Here is a 15954-nt window from a genome sequence, read left to right on the forward strand (position 1 = left end):
CCAGTGGAGACAGCTTTCACTCCTCTGAGCCCTCTGGGAGAGGCAGGGAGTGTAGAAAACCAGGCTGGGGTTTATCCTCCGTACCCCTGGTAACCTCATTTCCCTCTGTAGGCCTCAGTCCCTGCTCTGTAAAAGGAGGGGACAGCACCTGCCACCCTCCCTGTCAGGGAGGACCAGATGAGGCAACGTGCATCAGATCCCTGCTAGATCAGGGGTCAGGGCGTCAGAGAGCTGGCGGGGCCAGCCTGAGATGCCTCTCTGGAGCCGGGCATTGTCCAATATTCCTCTCTCCCTGCCCCGGGCCCTTGGTGGTGGTCAGCAGCGGTCAGTGGCCTGGAGACTGTGTCCAGGAGGTGGAGTGGTATTAAACAAGCTCCTCCTGGGAGTGAGCTGGCCTGGTCCTTGTCCTGGCTGTGGGTGGGCCCAAGCCTTCCGTGTGCTTCCTCGTCTCCTGAGGACGTGTCCTGTCTGTCAGAGACACAGAGAAGAGCATGGAGGCTAGGAAAAGGAATCACCAACCTATAAAATGTAAGCATATTATCACCAAATAAATAATATTAAACTCTGGAAATGTCCCCATTTCAGTTTGTGCTCCTAAATGCATTCACAAGGTTTCCCAACTCGGATTTGATGGTTTATTTGAGTATTACATAAATATTACTTCAACATTGATTTAAAACAAAATGTAAGCATGAGTTTTCTGTAAACCTGCAACTTCCTTAATAAAAATAAATTTGTTCAAAATCCAAAAACAAAATGAAACAAAACAAAATGGAAGAATAGTCAGAGAGAATCAGAATTTCGTGGAAAGCCTGTAACACAAAAGAACAGAACAGAAAAGAGCTTGGAGGAAATGAGCACATTGTAAGAAATAGAAGAAACTTAAAAAAAATAGAATTTATATTCTCAAAAAAAAGTGTGTCCATAAAAGAACAGTATGCTATTAAAAAAAAGAAAAGAACAATTGAAGAACAAGAACAATCTTGGAAATTTAGAATATGATAGTAAAAAAAAAAGTTAATATAGATTGGGAAATTTTCAGGGAATTTCACCAGAAAGTAAAATTTATAAATTAGGGAATAAATCAATGGAGGTCCAAGATTTAAAATCTAGAATAAAGGGGAAGGTATTACCATTAACAATACAGGAAATTTCTCAGAACTGAAGAAATTTGTTGTTAGGTTTAAAAGGTCTACCAAGGGATGGGCCACAGTGGCTCAGCAGGTAGAGTTCTTGCCTGCCCATGCCGGAGATCTGGGTTTGATTTCTGGTGCCTACCCAGTGGGGAAAAAAATAAAAGTCTACCAAGGACCCAGCATAATGACTAAAAAATACCCACAGTGAAGTTCATCATGGCAAAATTTCACAATGTTGGGAATTAACTGAAAACTTTCAGAGAGAAGAAATCAGGTCACAACCACAGACGGGAATTAAAAGTGAAGTGGGCTCTCTCAGGGATGCTAGAAACTTGGAGACACTGGGGCAGCCCCTTTAGTGTGAGCGGAAAAATGTTTTCACCCTAGACCCCTCCACCCCACCAGACCCCACCTATCATGTGAGAGAGGAGAGAGATGATGCTTCAGCCCTACAGAGCCGCTGATGGCTTCGCCACCCTCCTCCTTTCCCCGGGAGCTGGGTGGAGGATGCGCTCCACTGCAAGAGGGACTCCATCCAAGAGAAGGAAGACATGGGACTCAGGAAATGGGATCCAGTGCAGGAGAGAAGGGGAGGAGACCCCTGGGTGGCAATTTTGTGTTGAGCCCTGAAGGTGGCGGGTTTAAGTGGGGTCCTGAGGGCGAAGGCAGGGTGAGACTGTTGCGAGTGGGGAGCTTCTGCCCAGAGGCACTGTGGAGTCATTGACACTTGGCTTAGTGATGCATAATATTTACTTAGGTGTAAGGATGCAGAATCTAACAAAAAATTATGCTAAAATGGTCTTGAGCATGAGGGGAGAATGAGCTTTGGTATAATTGAAGTACAAAGCCTGATCCTCTCTAATAGGAATCAGAAACTTTCTGAATCTGGCAAATTAGAGCAGCAATATAGTTGGGTTAATTAAAAACATGTGAAAGAAACTTTTCCTAAAAGGCGAAGAGCTGTAGCTAGGTGAATGACAAGTATTTTGACTATTAAAATAAAAATCACTAAAAGTAAAAAATTAAATAAATTAAATATGTGCTTATTGTAAAACCTTTAATATAAAAAATGTCAGCAGAAAAGAAAACCTATCACAGGGATATAATCACAGTTGTATTTTGGTATATACCCTTTTCGATATTTACAACCCCCCCCCACACACACACACTACTATAGGGACATTTTTAATGATTTTTTGTGGTGGAGGTGATGAAATTATTTACAAAAATAGCATCTTGTTGATATTAACATGATTTTTTCATGTGTCAGAATATCACTGGCATCTTTCCATTTTAGTAAACATGAGATCTGCCTCATCATTTTGAATGCCCGATAGTCTGTTGAGTGTCTGTGCCTGCATCTTTTGGCGCCTTTCCTATGATTGAACATTTAGGTTCTTTCCAGCTTGCCATTGTAGACACCACTGCTTTACACAGTCTTGTACGTGGATCCTTCATACATCCTGCTGGCTGTTTCCGTAGGAAAAAGCTTTAGACCTGGTTTGCTGAGTCAAATGATAGGCACTTACGATATGTTTTACCACTTTCTCCCAATAGCATTTATTCTGCCAGAGTTATAGATGATCTGGTTAGAGATGCAGGGCATACCTAACAGAGATTAAGGGTCCATAGAGGAATTTGCTGCCTGGCAACAGGTGAGTCAATGCACCTGAGAGATGTCAGTGATAAACAGAGGGAGACATGACTGTAGGCTGGTCAGAAGGCTTTGTGGGAGCTACAGAGCATGAGGTAAGAATTAAACAGGTCAGACTTTGATAGGCTGGGTGTGGGGTGGGGCAGGCAGAGTATATCACTTGTAGGAGGCATGTCCTGAAGATGGACGTGGGTCCTTCAGTCCTCCAAGTGACATCAGGTTGCCCAGCCTTTGGCCACCTGTTATACCTCAGACCTGCTAGTGCCTGAAGGATCAGAATATCCCGATTGTGCCTGGTGACAAGAACCTGCACCTGCTGTCAGGTCTTTTATGGATTCTTTTCTGCCTAAAGAAGGTTGAAAAAGTAGACCAAACTGGGATTCCTGCTGAGACAGACACAGCAGATAGAGGAAATAGTAGAGAACTTTAAAAAACAAACCATAGAGCTTCTAGAGGAAAACATTCATAACCTCAGGGTAGGCAAAAATACCTTAGAACACAGGAAACACTAACCCTAAGTATTAGTTGCTTCCATGAAAAATTATCATAAAGTTGGCATCTTAAAACAATACAAGTTTAGTTATTATCTTACAGTTCCTTTTGTCAAAAATCTAATGGGTTCAGCTTGGCCTCTGCTTGGAGACTCCTTAGGCCAAAATCAAAGTGTTAGCTGGATTGCTAACACTTTCTCTGGGTCTAGGGGAGAGCCTCTTAATTTGCTGATTTGGGTTGTTGGCAGAATTCAGTTCCTAGTGGTTGTAGGACTGATGTCCCCATTTCTTCGCTGGCTGAACTTTGAGGCCTGTTCCCAGCTTTTTGGTTCACTGGTATTCCTTGGCCTGTGGCCTTCCTTGTTCCTCTATCCTCAGAGTCAGCAATGGTGGTCAAGTCTCTTTACACTCCGAATTTCTGCTGCCCCTTTTTCCCATGTCGCATCTCTCCAGTTCACCCTTCTGCATGACTCTTCTATTTTTAAGGGCTCATGTGATTAGATTGGGCCCAGCCAAATAACTGAAGATAATCTCCCCACCTCAAGATAAATTGAATTTCAAAATTAAAAACTTCTGTTCATCGAAAGATACTATTAAGGAAACGAATAGATAAGCCACAGACTGGGAAAAAATATTCACAAATATCAGACAATGATAAATCCAGAATAAAATTCTTACAAATCAACAACGAAGAAGTAAGCAATCCAGTTTAAACATGAGCAAAAGACTTGAGTAGAAACTTCACAAAATAAGATATGCAAATGGACACTAAGCATATGAAGAAAAGATGCTTAACTTCATTAGTCACCACAGAAATACAAATTAAAACACACCCATTAGAATGGCTAAACTGAAGAAACAACGAATCCCACTGTGGTGGTTTGGAGCTGTATGTTACCCCTGAAAAACATGTTCTTAATCTATGCTTGTGGGTGTGAACCCATTGTAAGTAGGCCCTTTTGATGTGGTGACTTCAGTTAAGGTGTGACCCACCTCATTCAGTATGTGTCTTAATCCCCTTACTGGAGTCCTTTATAAGAATGAAATTCAGACAGAGCACCACAGGAAGCAAGTGGCTGAAATTAAGAGCACCTGGAAGAGAAGGGAGGGGCTTGGAGAGGTCACCACATGCCTTGTGACCAATGAGTCCAGGATCAACACAACCGGCCTCAGAATGCCAGTCTTAGGGAGAAGCATTGCTTTGATGACGCCTTGATTTGGGCTTTTTCCTGCTCTCAAAACCGTGAGTGAATAAATTTCTGTTGTTTAAGCCAGCCCATTTCTTGGGTTCCATCTGCTCAGTAGCCAGACAGTGGGGATGTAGAGCTGTTGAAATTCAAATACATCACCAGTAGGGGTGTGAAGTGGTGCAACACCTTTGGAAAAGTATTTGATTTTCTATAGGGTTGGACATAACCTCCTTTCTGATCCAGAAATTCCACATTTAGGTGATTATGCAAAAGAAATGAAAATATATGTTTCCCAAAACATATAAACAAGAATGTTGGTAGCATTTTTAGTTATAATGATTCAAAACTAGAACTAACTGAAATGCCCATTATCAGGAGAATGGATAAATAAATTATGGTACATTCATCCCTCATCACTGTTTACACGGCAAGTCTGCTGTTGACAAAACAAGGGGGCAGGGGTGGTGGTGCTTAAACATCTGGGCATATCTGCATGGATGACTATAAAAGCAAACAAACACACATTTCTATGTGCTAAGAGATTCTAACAAAGTGATGGTTGTCTGGCAACGTGAATGGCAATGTAATTAGCAGCAGAAAGAACAGTAGGAATATGCAGCAGGTCTATCCCTAATGCTGCTTTTGCAGGACTCCGGATGAACAGGGTGAACTTGGCGTCTCAGCTAAACTATCCTCACAATGTCTCCAGGCACTGCTCTTTCCCACCCCACTGAATTGGTCTCCTCTTCTTTCTTTGTATTTCCTTTGTCTTCTTGAAATCTCTCCATTTTCCCCCAATTTGTTTTCCCTATCTTTCTTTCGTCACTGTTGATATCTTCCTTCTATCCCACCCTTCCTCCACTTCCTGCTTTTCCTTGGCATTTGTTGCACCTGTTGGGGGCAAGAGGAAGTATTGTAAAATTAGAGTTAAAGTTCAGCATTCTATAATCTTAATTGAAGCGGCAGAGGGGAGGGGGTGGGGTTGCTGAGCACTTCTGTTTCTAAATGGGCTCCCCCAAAAAGCTAGTTGTTTTTTCTGGTATTTAATTTTTATTTATTATATATTTCATCAGTTCTAGGGTGTACATTTTTTATGTGTAATATCTCTGAAGTTAGGCAGCGTGCTACAGTCAGTGGCATATCATAGTGTAATAACAGTGGTTTCTTTCTTTCATAGTGCATCTAACAACAGGTAGCATCTTAGATTCAATGAAATTTGCCATTTTTCCCATGGGTCACTTCAGTGATAGAATTATCTGTGTCTTATAATCTATTTCAAAATGCTAAGTACCATAAATTTTCTAACTGAAACTGTTCTACTAAGTAACCTCAGTTCTAAATAGTGATATTTGTAGTGATCTTGCATTTGACAGGAATCTTTTAAGTAAAATAAGTAATGACTTCCTTTTTCTTTTTTTAATTTTTTAAATTAATTTTTAAATAAAAAAAATATATGACAAGAAAGAAGCACAAACATTCTTAACATATGATCATTCTGGTCTACATATATAATCAGTAATTCACAATATCACCACATAGTTTCATATTTATCATCATGATCATTTCTTAGTACATTTGCATCAATTCAGAAAAAGAAATAAAAAACAACAGAAAAAGAAATACAACGAAAACAGAAAAAAAAAATTATACATACCATACCCTTTACCCCTCCCTTTTGACTTCCTTTTTAAGAAAAGTTTTTTTGCCACAAAGTTTTAACTTGCTTCCAGCATGCATGCACATGCAGATGCATGGGGCACCGCATGCTTGGCCAGCTTAACTGGGTCTTAGATTTTACAGACTCTGGCTGCTTGGCCCAGTTGGTTAGAAGCTTCATTAGCTTCATTAGACCATTGAAGTCTAGCTTTAGGAGCCCAGACCCGCTCTGGGATGGTGGGCTCTGTGCTCCATCCAGGGACCTGGAAGGGCCCTGCAGCCTGTTCATCCCAACACTGAGGACGTCGTCACCTGGGGTAGAGGAGAGAGAAAAGGCTCTTTAGGATTCTAAAGATCACCTCCTTATGACAGCCAACAGTGTGACTATCTTAACCCTTGTAGTTTTTGTGTCTTCTTAGATTTACACGGAGCAGAGAATTGCCTAGATCCCATTTTAAAGGTTTTTGTTTTCTCTCATTTAATTCTCTAGCTTGCAGTGAGCTGCATACTCCATCGCTAGATCGAAAACCAAATAGTTTTGTAGCAGTCAGTGTAACGACCCCTCCTCAGGCCTTCTGGACAAAGCACGCACAGACGGAGATCATTGAGGTGAGGATTCTGGGCTTTCAGGGGCCCAGACACTTCGGCGAGGTATTTCTTTCTTCTCCCAAGACTGTTTGTCTACCAGCTCCCAGGGGCACCCAGGCTGCCAGTGTGGGAAACAAACATTGCGGGACAAGGCCCTGGAGGACATTAAGTCCAAATGGGTCCAGGAACATGCTTAGGTTAGGGTTAGAGATGTGTAGATAGTCCAGGGAAAAGACAGAGGGATACAGTCACCTCTCGACTTTCCTATAGTTGTAACTTCCCCAGTAGCATAAAGCACTTAGGAAACTGGATCAAAAAGAAGGTCTTTGCCAAACTTTTTAATGTTTTCTAAATGTAATTAGATTTTTCCGTGCTCAGGTAAGAGGTTCTTATTGCCCCTTTCTATCTTCATATCTTGCCCCTCAATGTCATGTGGTTCAAAGAGTTGTCAGACAAGCCTGGTGGGCTTCCCAGCATAGGAGTCTGCCCCAGGCCCCGGCCTCGGTGGCCACTTTTCCCCCCGGCTGTGTTTGTTCATGGTGGTGTTTTCTGCTGACAGGAGCCAGGTGTTCTGCCCTGAGAACTTGTTAAGGTTCCAGTTGAATTTCGCCCTTGGAGAAGTTGTTCCCGTGGCTGTGAGGGCAGGAGTGGAAGCACCTCTCCCTGACCCCCAGCACCTTCTCACCACAGCTGGGGATCCAGGGGCACACCCCAGGCCTGCCCTCCTGGGGTCTCAGGCCTTTGCCTGGCCCTCTGGCCTCTCCTGAGTGCCACTGCTGCGAGCCAGGCCTCATGCCCAGGTCACATGTGTCTTAGTGCTTTGTGCGGGTCTCTCTCGTGTGTGAATGGTTTCTGTGGCACCTCATATAATTTCAGTGGCCTTTCCTGGGTCTCTGCATTGAACATGTCGTGAACTTCTTAAGGCCATCTCTGAATTCCATGTTCCATTTTTTAATTTTCCACTTGGTGTATTCTACCATAAACCACCACTTCCTTACTAGAAAAAATTCTATTTTTTTTTCTTATTTTGCAATGCAGTGGAAAGATATCTCAAATTCAGACATGAAAGAAATGCATCAACTCCCCCTCAAGTTCTGTCATTCCCGCGAATAGTCACACCAACAATATGGCATGGGCTTGTTCGCTTTTGTACACATACTGCCATGCCCTGACTGCTTTTGTTTTCTGTTTTCCTTATTTTTTTACCAAAATGGAATTAGAGCATATATGTTATCTATTATCTTCCTTTTCTTATATGCTTACCTTCTGTCACTGGTACTTCTGGTTGACTTTCTTTTCAAGCCACTCTGAACATAACACCTGGGTTATTTGTTTAATTCCAGTCATTTGATGAGCACGGTTGTGTTTATAACCAGCAGGGACTCAGAAAGCCATACTAAGCTCTAGGTCCTGGGCAGGCTCACTTCTGGTGTCCACTAGGCTCAGATGCCCACCTCGACAAAATCATAAATTAACCTAGAGAAGAGTCGGCACCGTGAGTGCCAAAGCCTTGTTTGGTGAAACCTGTGGTGGTTACACCAAAGCATGGAGACTGCAATGGGCCAGGTGGGCATGGGGAACACCTTTATCCTGTTTGGTGTGTGCACAAAGCCTAAGCAGGAGAACCAGAATGCCAGGCCAGGGAGTCTGGGACAAGGCAGCACGTGCAGGCTTTGGAGCAGGGTCGTTACCTGGTTAGGTGTATTTCAAAAGGGTTGTGCCTCCTTGTAGTTTGGAGGAACGATGTGATGGGAGGGAGTGAAAAGAGGGACTAGACATGAGAGACAGGCTAGAGGTGGGACATTTGGGAAGAGTTCATGGATGCTGGATGGTTGGGGACAACTGAGAAGGAGGTGCCCATGAGGATGCTCAGGGTTCCAGCCTGATGGGAAAGAGCTTCCGAGGTGACTTTGAGCAAAGGTGGCTGAAGGGTGGAGGCCCAGCAGGCCCCCCAGGAGAAGCTGTCCAGATTAGGCCTGGGGCCACGGAGGCATGGATGTCACAGCGGATACTTCACAGGGGAGAGGGGACAGCACAGGTAGAAGCAGAACTAGCAGCTTTTTGCCTGAGATAGTTAACCTTTGCTGAGGAAGAGAGAATATGATATTGTGAGACTTTTTTGTGTGTGAGGAGTAGATAAGTCAGCAGTCAAGAAGGAGCTACCCATGGTCTGGAAGCTAGCAGCTAGTCCTAAAAAAAGAATAACTATAAAAAAATTCAGGCCTTAGTTACTGCAAACACATGATTCTAGAAGTAATAAACGACCTCAGCTATCCATTTCCTCTTGTCTGCCTGTTTGTACATGTTGAAGGAATATCCCAGAATAGCCTAACAATTCTATAACACACTTAGAATTGTAAAACTAAGAGTACATGTGGACATTCGACTCATTTTCAGTTTTTAGAGAATCCCTCTTACTGAGTGGAAAGTACTTGGAAATATGTGTACAAATGAGCCCCTGGGCACAGCTTGTGCTATGGGCCTGTTTGTTATATCTGAATCTGTAATGGTCTGCGTCAGACTACTTTTTCCTTTTTGAAAATCAGTTTAAGCTCCCGTTATCATCTGTGTTGATCCATGCTGGTACGTTAATATCTCATTCTGAAAATTTTGGTGTATTTTAGAAGCAATCACATTAAAAGAAATTTCACCTTTATATTCTGATTATTTTCTCATAACATATGCCTTTTTTTTTTTTCTGTTTTAGGGAACGAACAATCCTATATTTCTAAGCAGTATTGCCTTCTTCCAAGACTCTCTTATCAATCAGATGACACAAATCAAGCTATCTGTATATGATGTCAAGGATAGATCTCAGGGAACAGTTAAGTAACATGCTGTGGTTTGTGGAATTTTCTTCCCTTTTTTAAAGTTATGTAATCATTTGAGTGAAGGATGAATGCAAGTTAACGTCAGCCCTTGCTCACGAGATCCTGCTAACAGCTGCATGTGCCTGTCTTTGGTACTTTCTGTACGTCCCTGTTGGGTGCACACACTGAGGGACAGAGGTGTTGTGGGGACCCGGAGCCAGGCTGCCTTGAGGCGGGGTCACTGGACCAAAGCCAGGTGCCCCTGCTAACACTGTCCCCGTTCTCCCTTTCCCAGATGTATTTGCTGGGCTCTGGAACATTCATCGTCAAAGATTTGCTTCAGGACCGGCACCATAGGTTGCACTTAACACTAAGGTTGGTATTTAGTTTTGTTTCTTTGAAAGAATCTGGAATTAAGAGGTTATATGAAATAGATAGGGAAAGGCCACTTTCCTCCCCCAAGTGAGTGCTATGCACCCCTTCCCCCAGAGACCCATCTGAGGCAGGGAAGATGCCGACCCCCTAAGGGGCCAGGCCAGGAGTGGAAATGTGCCATACTGTCCAGAGGAGGCTGCACAGATGTCCTCAGACTTGCAGGGAAACCTAACTTGCATAGTGTTTCGGTTTGCTAAAGTTGCCGAAATGCAATCTACCAGAAATGGGTTGGCTTTTAAAATGGGGTTTTGTTAGTTTACAGATTTACAGTTTGAAGTCATGAAAATGTCCAAATTAAGGCATCAACAGAACGATGCCTTCTCTGAAGACAGGCCACTGGCATCTGGGGGTTTCCTGTCACATGGGAGGGCACATGGCCAGCATCTGCTAGTCCTTTGCTCCCGGGTTCTGTTGCTTTCAATTTGTGCCTTCACTAGCCTCCTCCTTTCTCCATGTCTGTGGGTGTGTCCGTGTCTCTCAGCTTCTCTGGAGCTTCTTTTCTCTATGAGTCTCTCTCTCTCTCTTTTTTTTTTTTTCTTTTGCCCAGGATTATAAATACTTTCTTTACTTTGCAAGGTCTTAGAGGTCAACATAGCAATACCATGGAAAATTAAAATGCTCTGTCTGAGAGCCTTTCAGGGAAAAAAGACACTCAAGCATAAACAGTTACTAGTTTGCTATCAAAATGCAGAAGACCATTCTCCAAATATGTTTTAGGCTGATTAACAAAGGAAAAAGTAACCATTTTCCAGGAGTACAAATTTATGAAGTTTTATGTGCATGTTTCTTCGTTGTTTTTTTTTTAAATTTTAGCTTGGGTTTTAAAAAAATATATGTTTTTATTGAGAAATCTTTACACATTTACAGTCCATCCATAGTATATAATCAGTGGCTCACAATATCATCACATAGTTGTGTGTTCATTACCATGGTCATTTTTAGAATGTAATCACTCCAGTAAAGAAAAAAGAAAGAACTCATACATCCCATTCCCTTTATCCCGCTCTCTCATGCGCCACTGGTATTTCAATCTACTCAATTTTTTTACTCTTCAATCCCCCTATTATTTATTTGTCTTTATTTTTTTACTCATCTGTCCATACCCTGAATAAAGGGACACAAGGTTTTCATAATCACACGGTCATGTTGTGAAAGCTATATAGTTACACAATCATCTTCAAGAATCAAGGCTACTGGAACACAGTTCAACAGTTTCAGGTTCTTCCCTCCAGCCACTCCAATACACCATAAACTAAAAAGGAATATCTATATAATGCATAAGAATAACCTCTAAGATAACCTCTTGATTCTGTTTGAAATCTCTCAGACACTGAAAGTTTATTTTGTCTCATTTCTCTCTTCCCCCTTTTGGTCAAGAAGGCTTTCTCAATCCCATGGTGTTGGGTCCCAACTTATCCCAAGAGTCCTGTCCCATGTTGCCAGGGAGATTTACACCTGTGGGAGTCATGTCATACTTAGGGCAGGAAGTGGTGAGTTCACCTGTGAGTTGGCTTAGAGAGACCGTATCTGAGCATCAAAAGAGGTTCTCTGGGGTTGACTCTAAGGCCTGATTGTAAGTAGGCCTAGACTATCCTTTGCAGGAATAAGTTTCATAGGGGCAAATCCCAAGATTGAGGGCTCAGCCTATTGAATTGGTAGTCCTCACTGCTTGCAAAAATATCATAAATTCCCTAGATGGGGAAGTTTAATATTACTCCTTTCTCCCTAGTCCCCCAAGGGGACTTTGCAAATACTTTTTTATTCTCTGCCTAAATTACTCTGGGATATATTAGAGCATTGCACTAATACCTGCACAAAACCAACAAGGTCTCATATAATTATGGTGTTCAAATAAACTGACTACACAAGTTAAATTAGATAATGCACTACCCAAAATACAAATTTTGTACCCAATAAACATCTCTCCCTTTGGTCTGATACTGAAGTTGAAGTTTTAAAGTATGGACGATATCATCCTTTACCCTGTATTCTGATTTATCTTGGTTCTATCTGAATCAGTTTCATTCATTTCTCTAGTTGAAGTCTGATCACTATTTCAGCTTTTTAAATAGTTGCTGTATGGAGTAATGTTGACTTTCATAGCTTCAGTGCTCTAGCTCTCAGTCTATGAGTGTCTCGTAATTTCATCTCTTAGCTTCTCTGGGACTTCTTGAGCTCTCTGGGCTGTGTCTGTGAGTCCTTTATCCTCTCATAAAGGATTCCAGCAAGAGGATTGAGACCCACCCTGAATGGGTAGGTCACATCTCAGTTGAAATAATCTAATCAAAAGGTCCCACCCACAACAGGTCTGTACCCACAGGAACAGATTAAAGAACATGGCCTTTTCTGGAGTTCATAGCAGCTTCAAAATCCCACATACAGTAGTAGTGAAAAATGGGTTTGTCATCTGACCCTGCCCCATCAGCATGTGGTCTCCCAGAGGGCAGAGGTTTTTGCCTTTCTTTACTGCCGTGTCCTAAGCACCCTAGTGCTCTAGGTGCTCCAGGAATGTGTGTTGACCGAAGGAAAGAATGAATGAATGGATGGGAAGGAGTAGTCCAGCATGTCCCTGGATGAAAGATGAAAGGTGTGAAGATGTCAGCTTTCCTCAAATACAGTTTAGAGACTGTTCTCACCCAAACCCTGACATGATGTTCTTTTCTCACAATAATATAAAAATTGGAATCTCTCCATCATCTGAAAAAATAGTTCAAAAAAGCTAAGGAGAAATTGAAAAGAGTAGTTTCCTTTGGATGTGGGACATCCTAAAGCTCCTGTCATGGCAGCGTCAGGTGCTGGCTGGGGGTTGGGGGCTGGGTGCCCTGCAGCGGCCCTGGGTATGTGCAGCACTGGACTCAGGGCACAGGAGGAGTCTTAGGTGAAATGAGAAGCGGTGTGGGAAAAAGGCTTTTTGAGAAAAATAGGCAGGCACATGATACGCTGTCCCATGTGTAGTGGATTGGAGTGAAATGTGAGAAATGGGCCTTGTTCTTTTTTAAAAGGAGCTAAAGGTAACTGTTGACCATCCTCTGGGCACGATGACTAAGTGACTCACAAAGGAAGTAGCCAGGAGCTGAGAGCATATAGGGCTCTAGACCCTGGCCGAGCCGGGCGTCAGAACTTAGCCCAGGCTCCAGGTGCCTTGGGGCTTCCCTGCAAGAGTCAGTCTCCCCCAAAGCCCCAGGGGCGAGCCCACTGAGCCGAAGCACTGTCTGCTGACTGCAGACCTGATCAAGATTCAGGGGTTTCAAGGAACTCTGGAGTCCAACTTCCTCAGGACTAATCAGAGCTTGGGGGCAGGGTGGGGAGGGTGGAAAGCCAGTGCCGGACCTGGCTTTCTGTCCCCACTGCTTTGCAGGCAGCTCCCCAGCAAGCATCGCCTCCTCCCGGGGAGCACCTCCAACCTCACCAGGCAGACCTGGAGTCCGTTCTCAGCTGTACCCCTCTCTGGGTGGCCTCCTCATGGGCCTCCGCTGGAGCCATGCACTGTGTGGCCAGTCCCTGGCCTACTGGCTGGGGTGCTCCCCGGCCCCTCTGTGACCCAGAATGGCTGAGCCTCTCACGTGAGCCGGCACGAAGCCTGGTGGAGAGGCCGCTCATCAAAGCTTGGGCTTTGCAGGTCTGCTGAGAGCGACCGAGTGGGTAACGTCACCGTGATTGGCTGGCAGATGGAGGAGAAGGTGGACCCGCGGCCCCCTACCACCCGCACTGTGGACACCGTCAATGGCAGGGTGAGTGTGCCAGCCCCAGGCCCTTGCCAAGGGAGCAGGGGCACCACGGGGGAGGGCAGCTGCCTGCGAGAGCCAGAAGGGAGGTGCTGTCTCGGAGGGGAGTGAGATGGGCTGGGTCTTGAGGAGAAGATTCATGTGAGGCCAAGGACTCATCCTGTTTTGTTACCATCTTCCTTTCTCAGACATACATGGGGCCCAGGCATGGCCCATAGTCGCCTCACACTCACCCCATGGCGACGCAGCCCCTCTGTTTCTCCCCATTCCACTTTTCTCCCTCCCACTATCTGCCCCATCCGTGCTCCCCTCTGCCTTCCCCCTCCTCCCATCTGTGCTCCCCTCTTCCTCTCCCCATCCCCCTCTCCTGCTCTGCCTTTCTCCCCTGCCTTCTCCCTTCCCCTTTCCTGTCTCTCTGTTCCCCCTCTGCCTCTCTCCCTCTGCCCTCCTCTCTCTCTGTCCCCCTCCCACTGTCCCTGCACTACCTGCCCCATCTCCCTCTTCCCCCTCTTCTTTTTCCTCTCCCCCTTCCTCCTCCCTGCCCCTCTGCCCTCCCACTCTCCCTGCTGCCTCTTCTCTTTCTGTCCTCTTCTTTCCCCTCCCATTCTCCCTACTTCATCTGCCCCATCCCTCTCTCCCCGCCCCTCCCCCTTCCTACTCTTCCCTCTTCCCCTTCTACCCTCCCCCCTCCCTTTCCCCCTCCCAGTCTTCCCCATCTCACCCCCTTTCCAGGCACTGTCTTTGACACCTGCATGCTCAGGCTCTCAAACTAGAATTCTGATTTCAAAGCCCTGCTGCTGGTAACTAGTCATTATTGTAAAACACCCAGAATAATTTTACCCAAAATAAGCCCTGAAGGTTATCTCTGAAGACAGTCTTAGGCATCATCTTCTCCCTTCCTTTTCATGTAACCCATCAGAACCCTGGGGGCAAAACTGGAGGTGCAGCTCTGGGAGACAGGGTGTGCGCGGGTCCTCTGTGGGGTGGGCAGTGCCCACTCCGTGTTTGCACCCTTCTGTGCTGCACATAGGCCGCTCGCCCTCATGCCTCAGGATTCTTGTTTTTCTCTGTGTGCGTTCTAGATGGTTCTGCCCGTTGATGAAAGCTTGACTGAGTCACTGGGGATCCGATCCAAATATGCCTCGTTACGAAAAGACACGTTACTAAAGTCAGGTAAACAGCTCCTTTGTGGCACTCTGGCTGCCCTCAAGTGTATGCTGGGACCTGGCCCTCCTCCCTTCCTGCTGGGTGCCGCCGCCTGGCTCAGGGAGGACACACCTTGGCGGCATTCCTCCTGGTTTCTCGCTGGATCTGGGGACCCCCACCCCACCACAGCCCATTGCCTTTCACAGTTAGGTGGTAGGTGAGGAGCCCTGGAAGGTTCTTGGTGTAGATGTTTTAAATCCCTTGAGGGGCGCAGTGAGGAGACTTGAGGGTGTGGACGTCATTTGGGGGACCGGGAGGAGCTGCTCTGAGCAGGTCACAGGCAGTAACGTGGCTCCATGTGCCCTGCCCTACGCAGTGTTCGGCGGGGCCATCTGCCGCATGTACCGATTCCCCACCACTGACGGCAACCACCTGCGGATCCTGGAGCAGATGGCCGAGAGCGTGCTCTCTGTGCATGTGCCCCGGCAATTTGTGAAGCTCTTGCTGGAGGAGGATGCGGCCAGGTGAGGCCAAGTAGGGCCCCTCTGCCCACAATGCCCAGTGCCCCTGGCTTCCTGGGCGGTGCTGAGCAGATCAGAGCAGAGTCCCGTTGTCTCATCTGGGATGGGTTCCTGGGCTCTCACAGGACAATGCATCGGAGGCACCCACTGTGCGCTCACACTGTCCACCCCTCATGTTCTACCTTCAGGAAGTGAGTAGTGGCTGGTCTTTCTTAGGTCATAACTGCGACTTCCTGGGGAAGGGGCTGTGGGGACCTACCAAGGGCACGTGGCCGATGTGATCCACATGCAGCTGCCACATCTCCGACCGAGGCCACGCTCCTGGGGTCCTAAGCAGGGAGGAGGCCCGGGCTGCTGCGAGGCCTGCCTAGCACAGACTGCCACCATGACTCCCAGGAAGGAAATGCACACTATAGCCAGAGTCCCAGTGCTTTACTACAGCTGTTTGTTAAATTTTTTATCTTGAAAAATACTCAAAACGGGTTAAGTTGCAAGAATAATACAATGAACAAGTATGTCGACTGTCACCTAAATTCACCATTTGTTGTATTTTGCTCTATTCCTTTCTCTCTCATTTTAGGCACTTATTTTATACAGCTATT

At 45.4% G+C, this 15954-nt stretch overlaps 1 protein-coding gene across 13 annotated transcripts in view; it reads left to right on the forward strand.

Moving 5' to 3' along the window:
- Window positions 1–15954, forward strand: part of INPP4A (inositol polyphosphate-4-phosphatase type I A) — a 136614-nt gene that overhangs the window by 64688 nt on the left and 55972 nt on the right. For all 13 annotated transcript variants that reach the window (XR_013164145.1, XR_013164143.1, XR_013164144.1 and 10 more), the window contains 6 exons: window positions 6618–6736; window positions 9423–9539; window positions 9821–9900; window positions 13580–13691; window positions 14768–14858; window positions 15208–15355. Coding sequence is in view for 5 of the 13 variants with exons in the window: in XM_077133820.1 (XP_076989935.1) it covers window positions 6618–6736; window positions 9423–9539; window positions 9821–9900; window positions 13580–13691; window positions 14768–14858; window positions 15208–15355 (667 nt within the window). In the remaining 8 variants the exon portion in view is untranslated. The remainder of the gene's footprint in view (window positions 1–6617; window positions 6737–9422; window positions 9540–9820; window positions 9901–13579; window positions 13692–14767; window positions 14859–15207; window positions 15356–15954) is intronic.

The sequence above is a fragment of the Tamandua tetradactyla genome, chromosome 17 (assembly GCF_023851605.1).
Source record: "Tamandua tetradactyla isolate mTamTet1 chromosome 17, mTamTet1.pri, whole genome shotgun sequence".
NCBI lineage: Eukaryota > Metazoa > Chordata > Mammalia > Pilosa > Myrmecophagidae > Tamandua > Tamandua tetradactyla.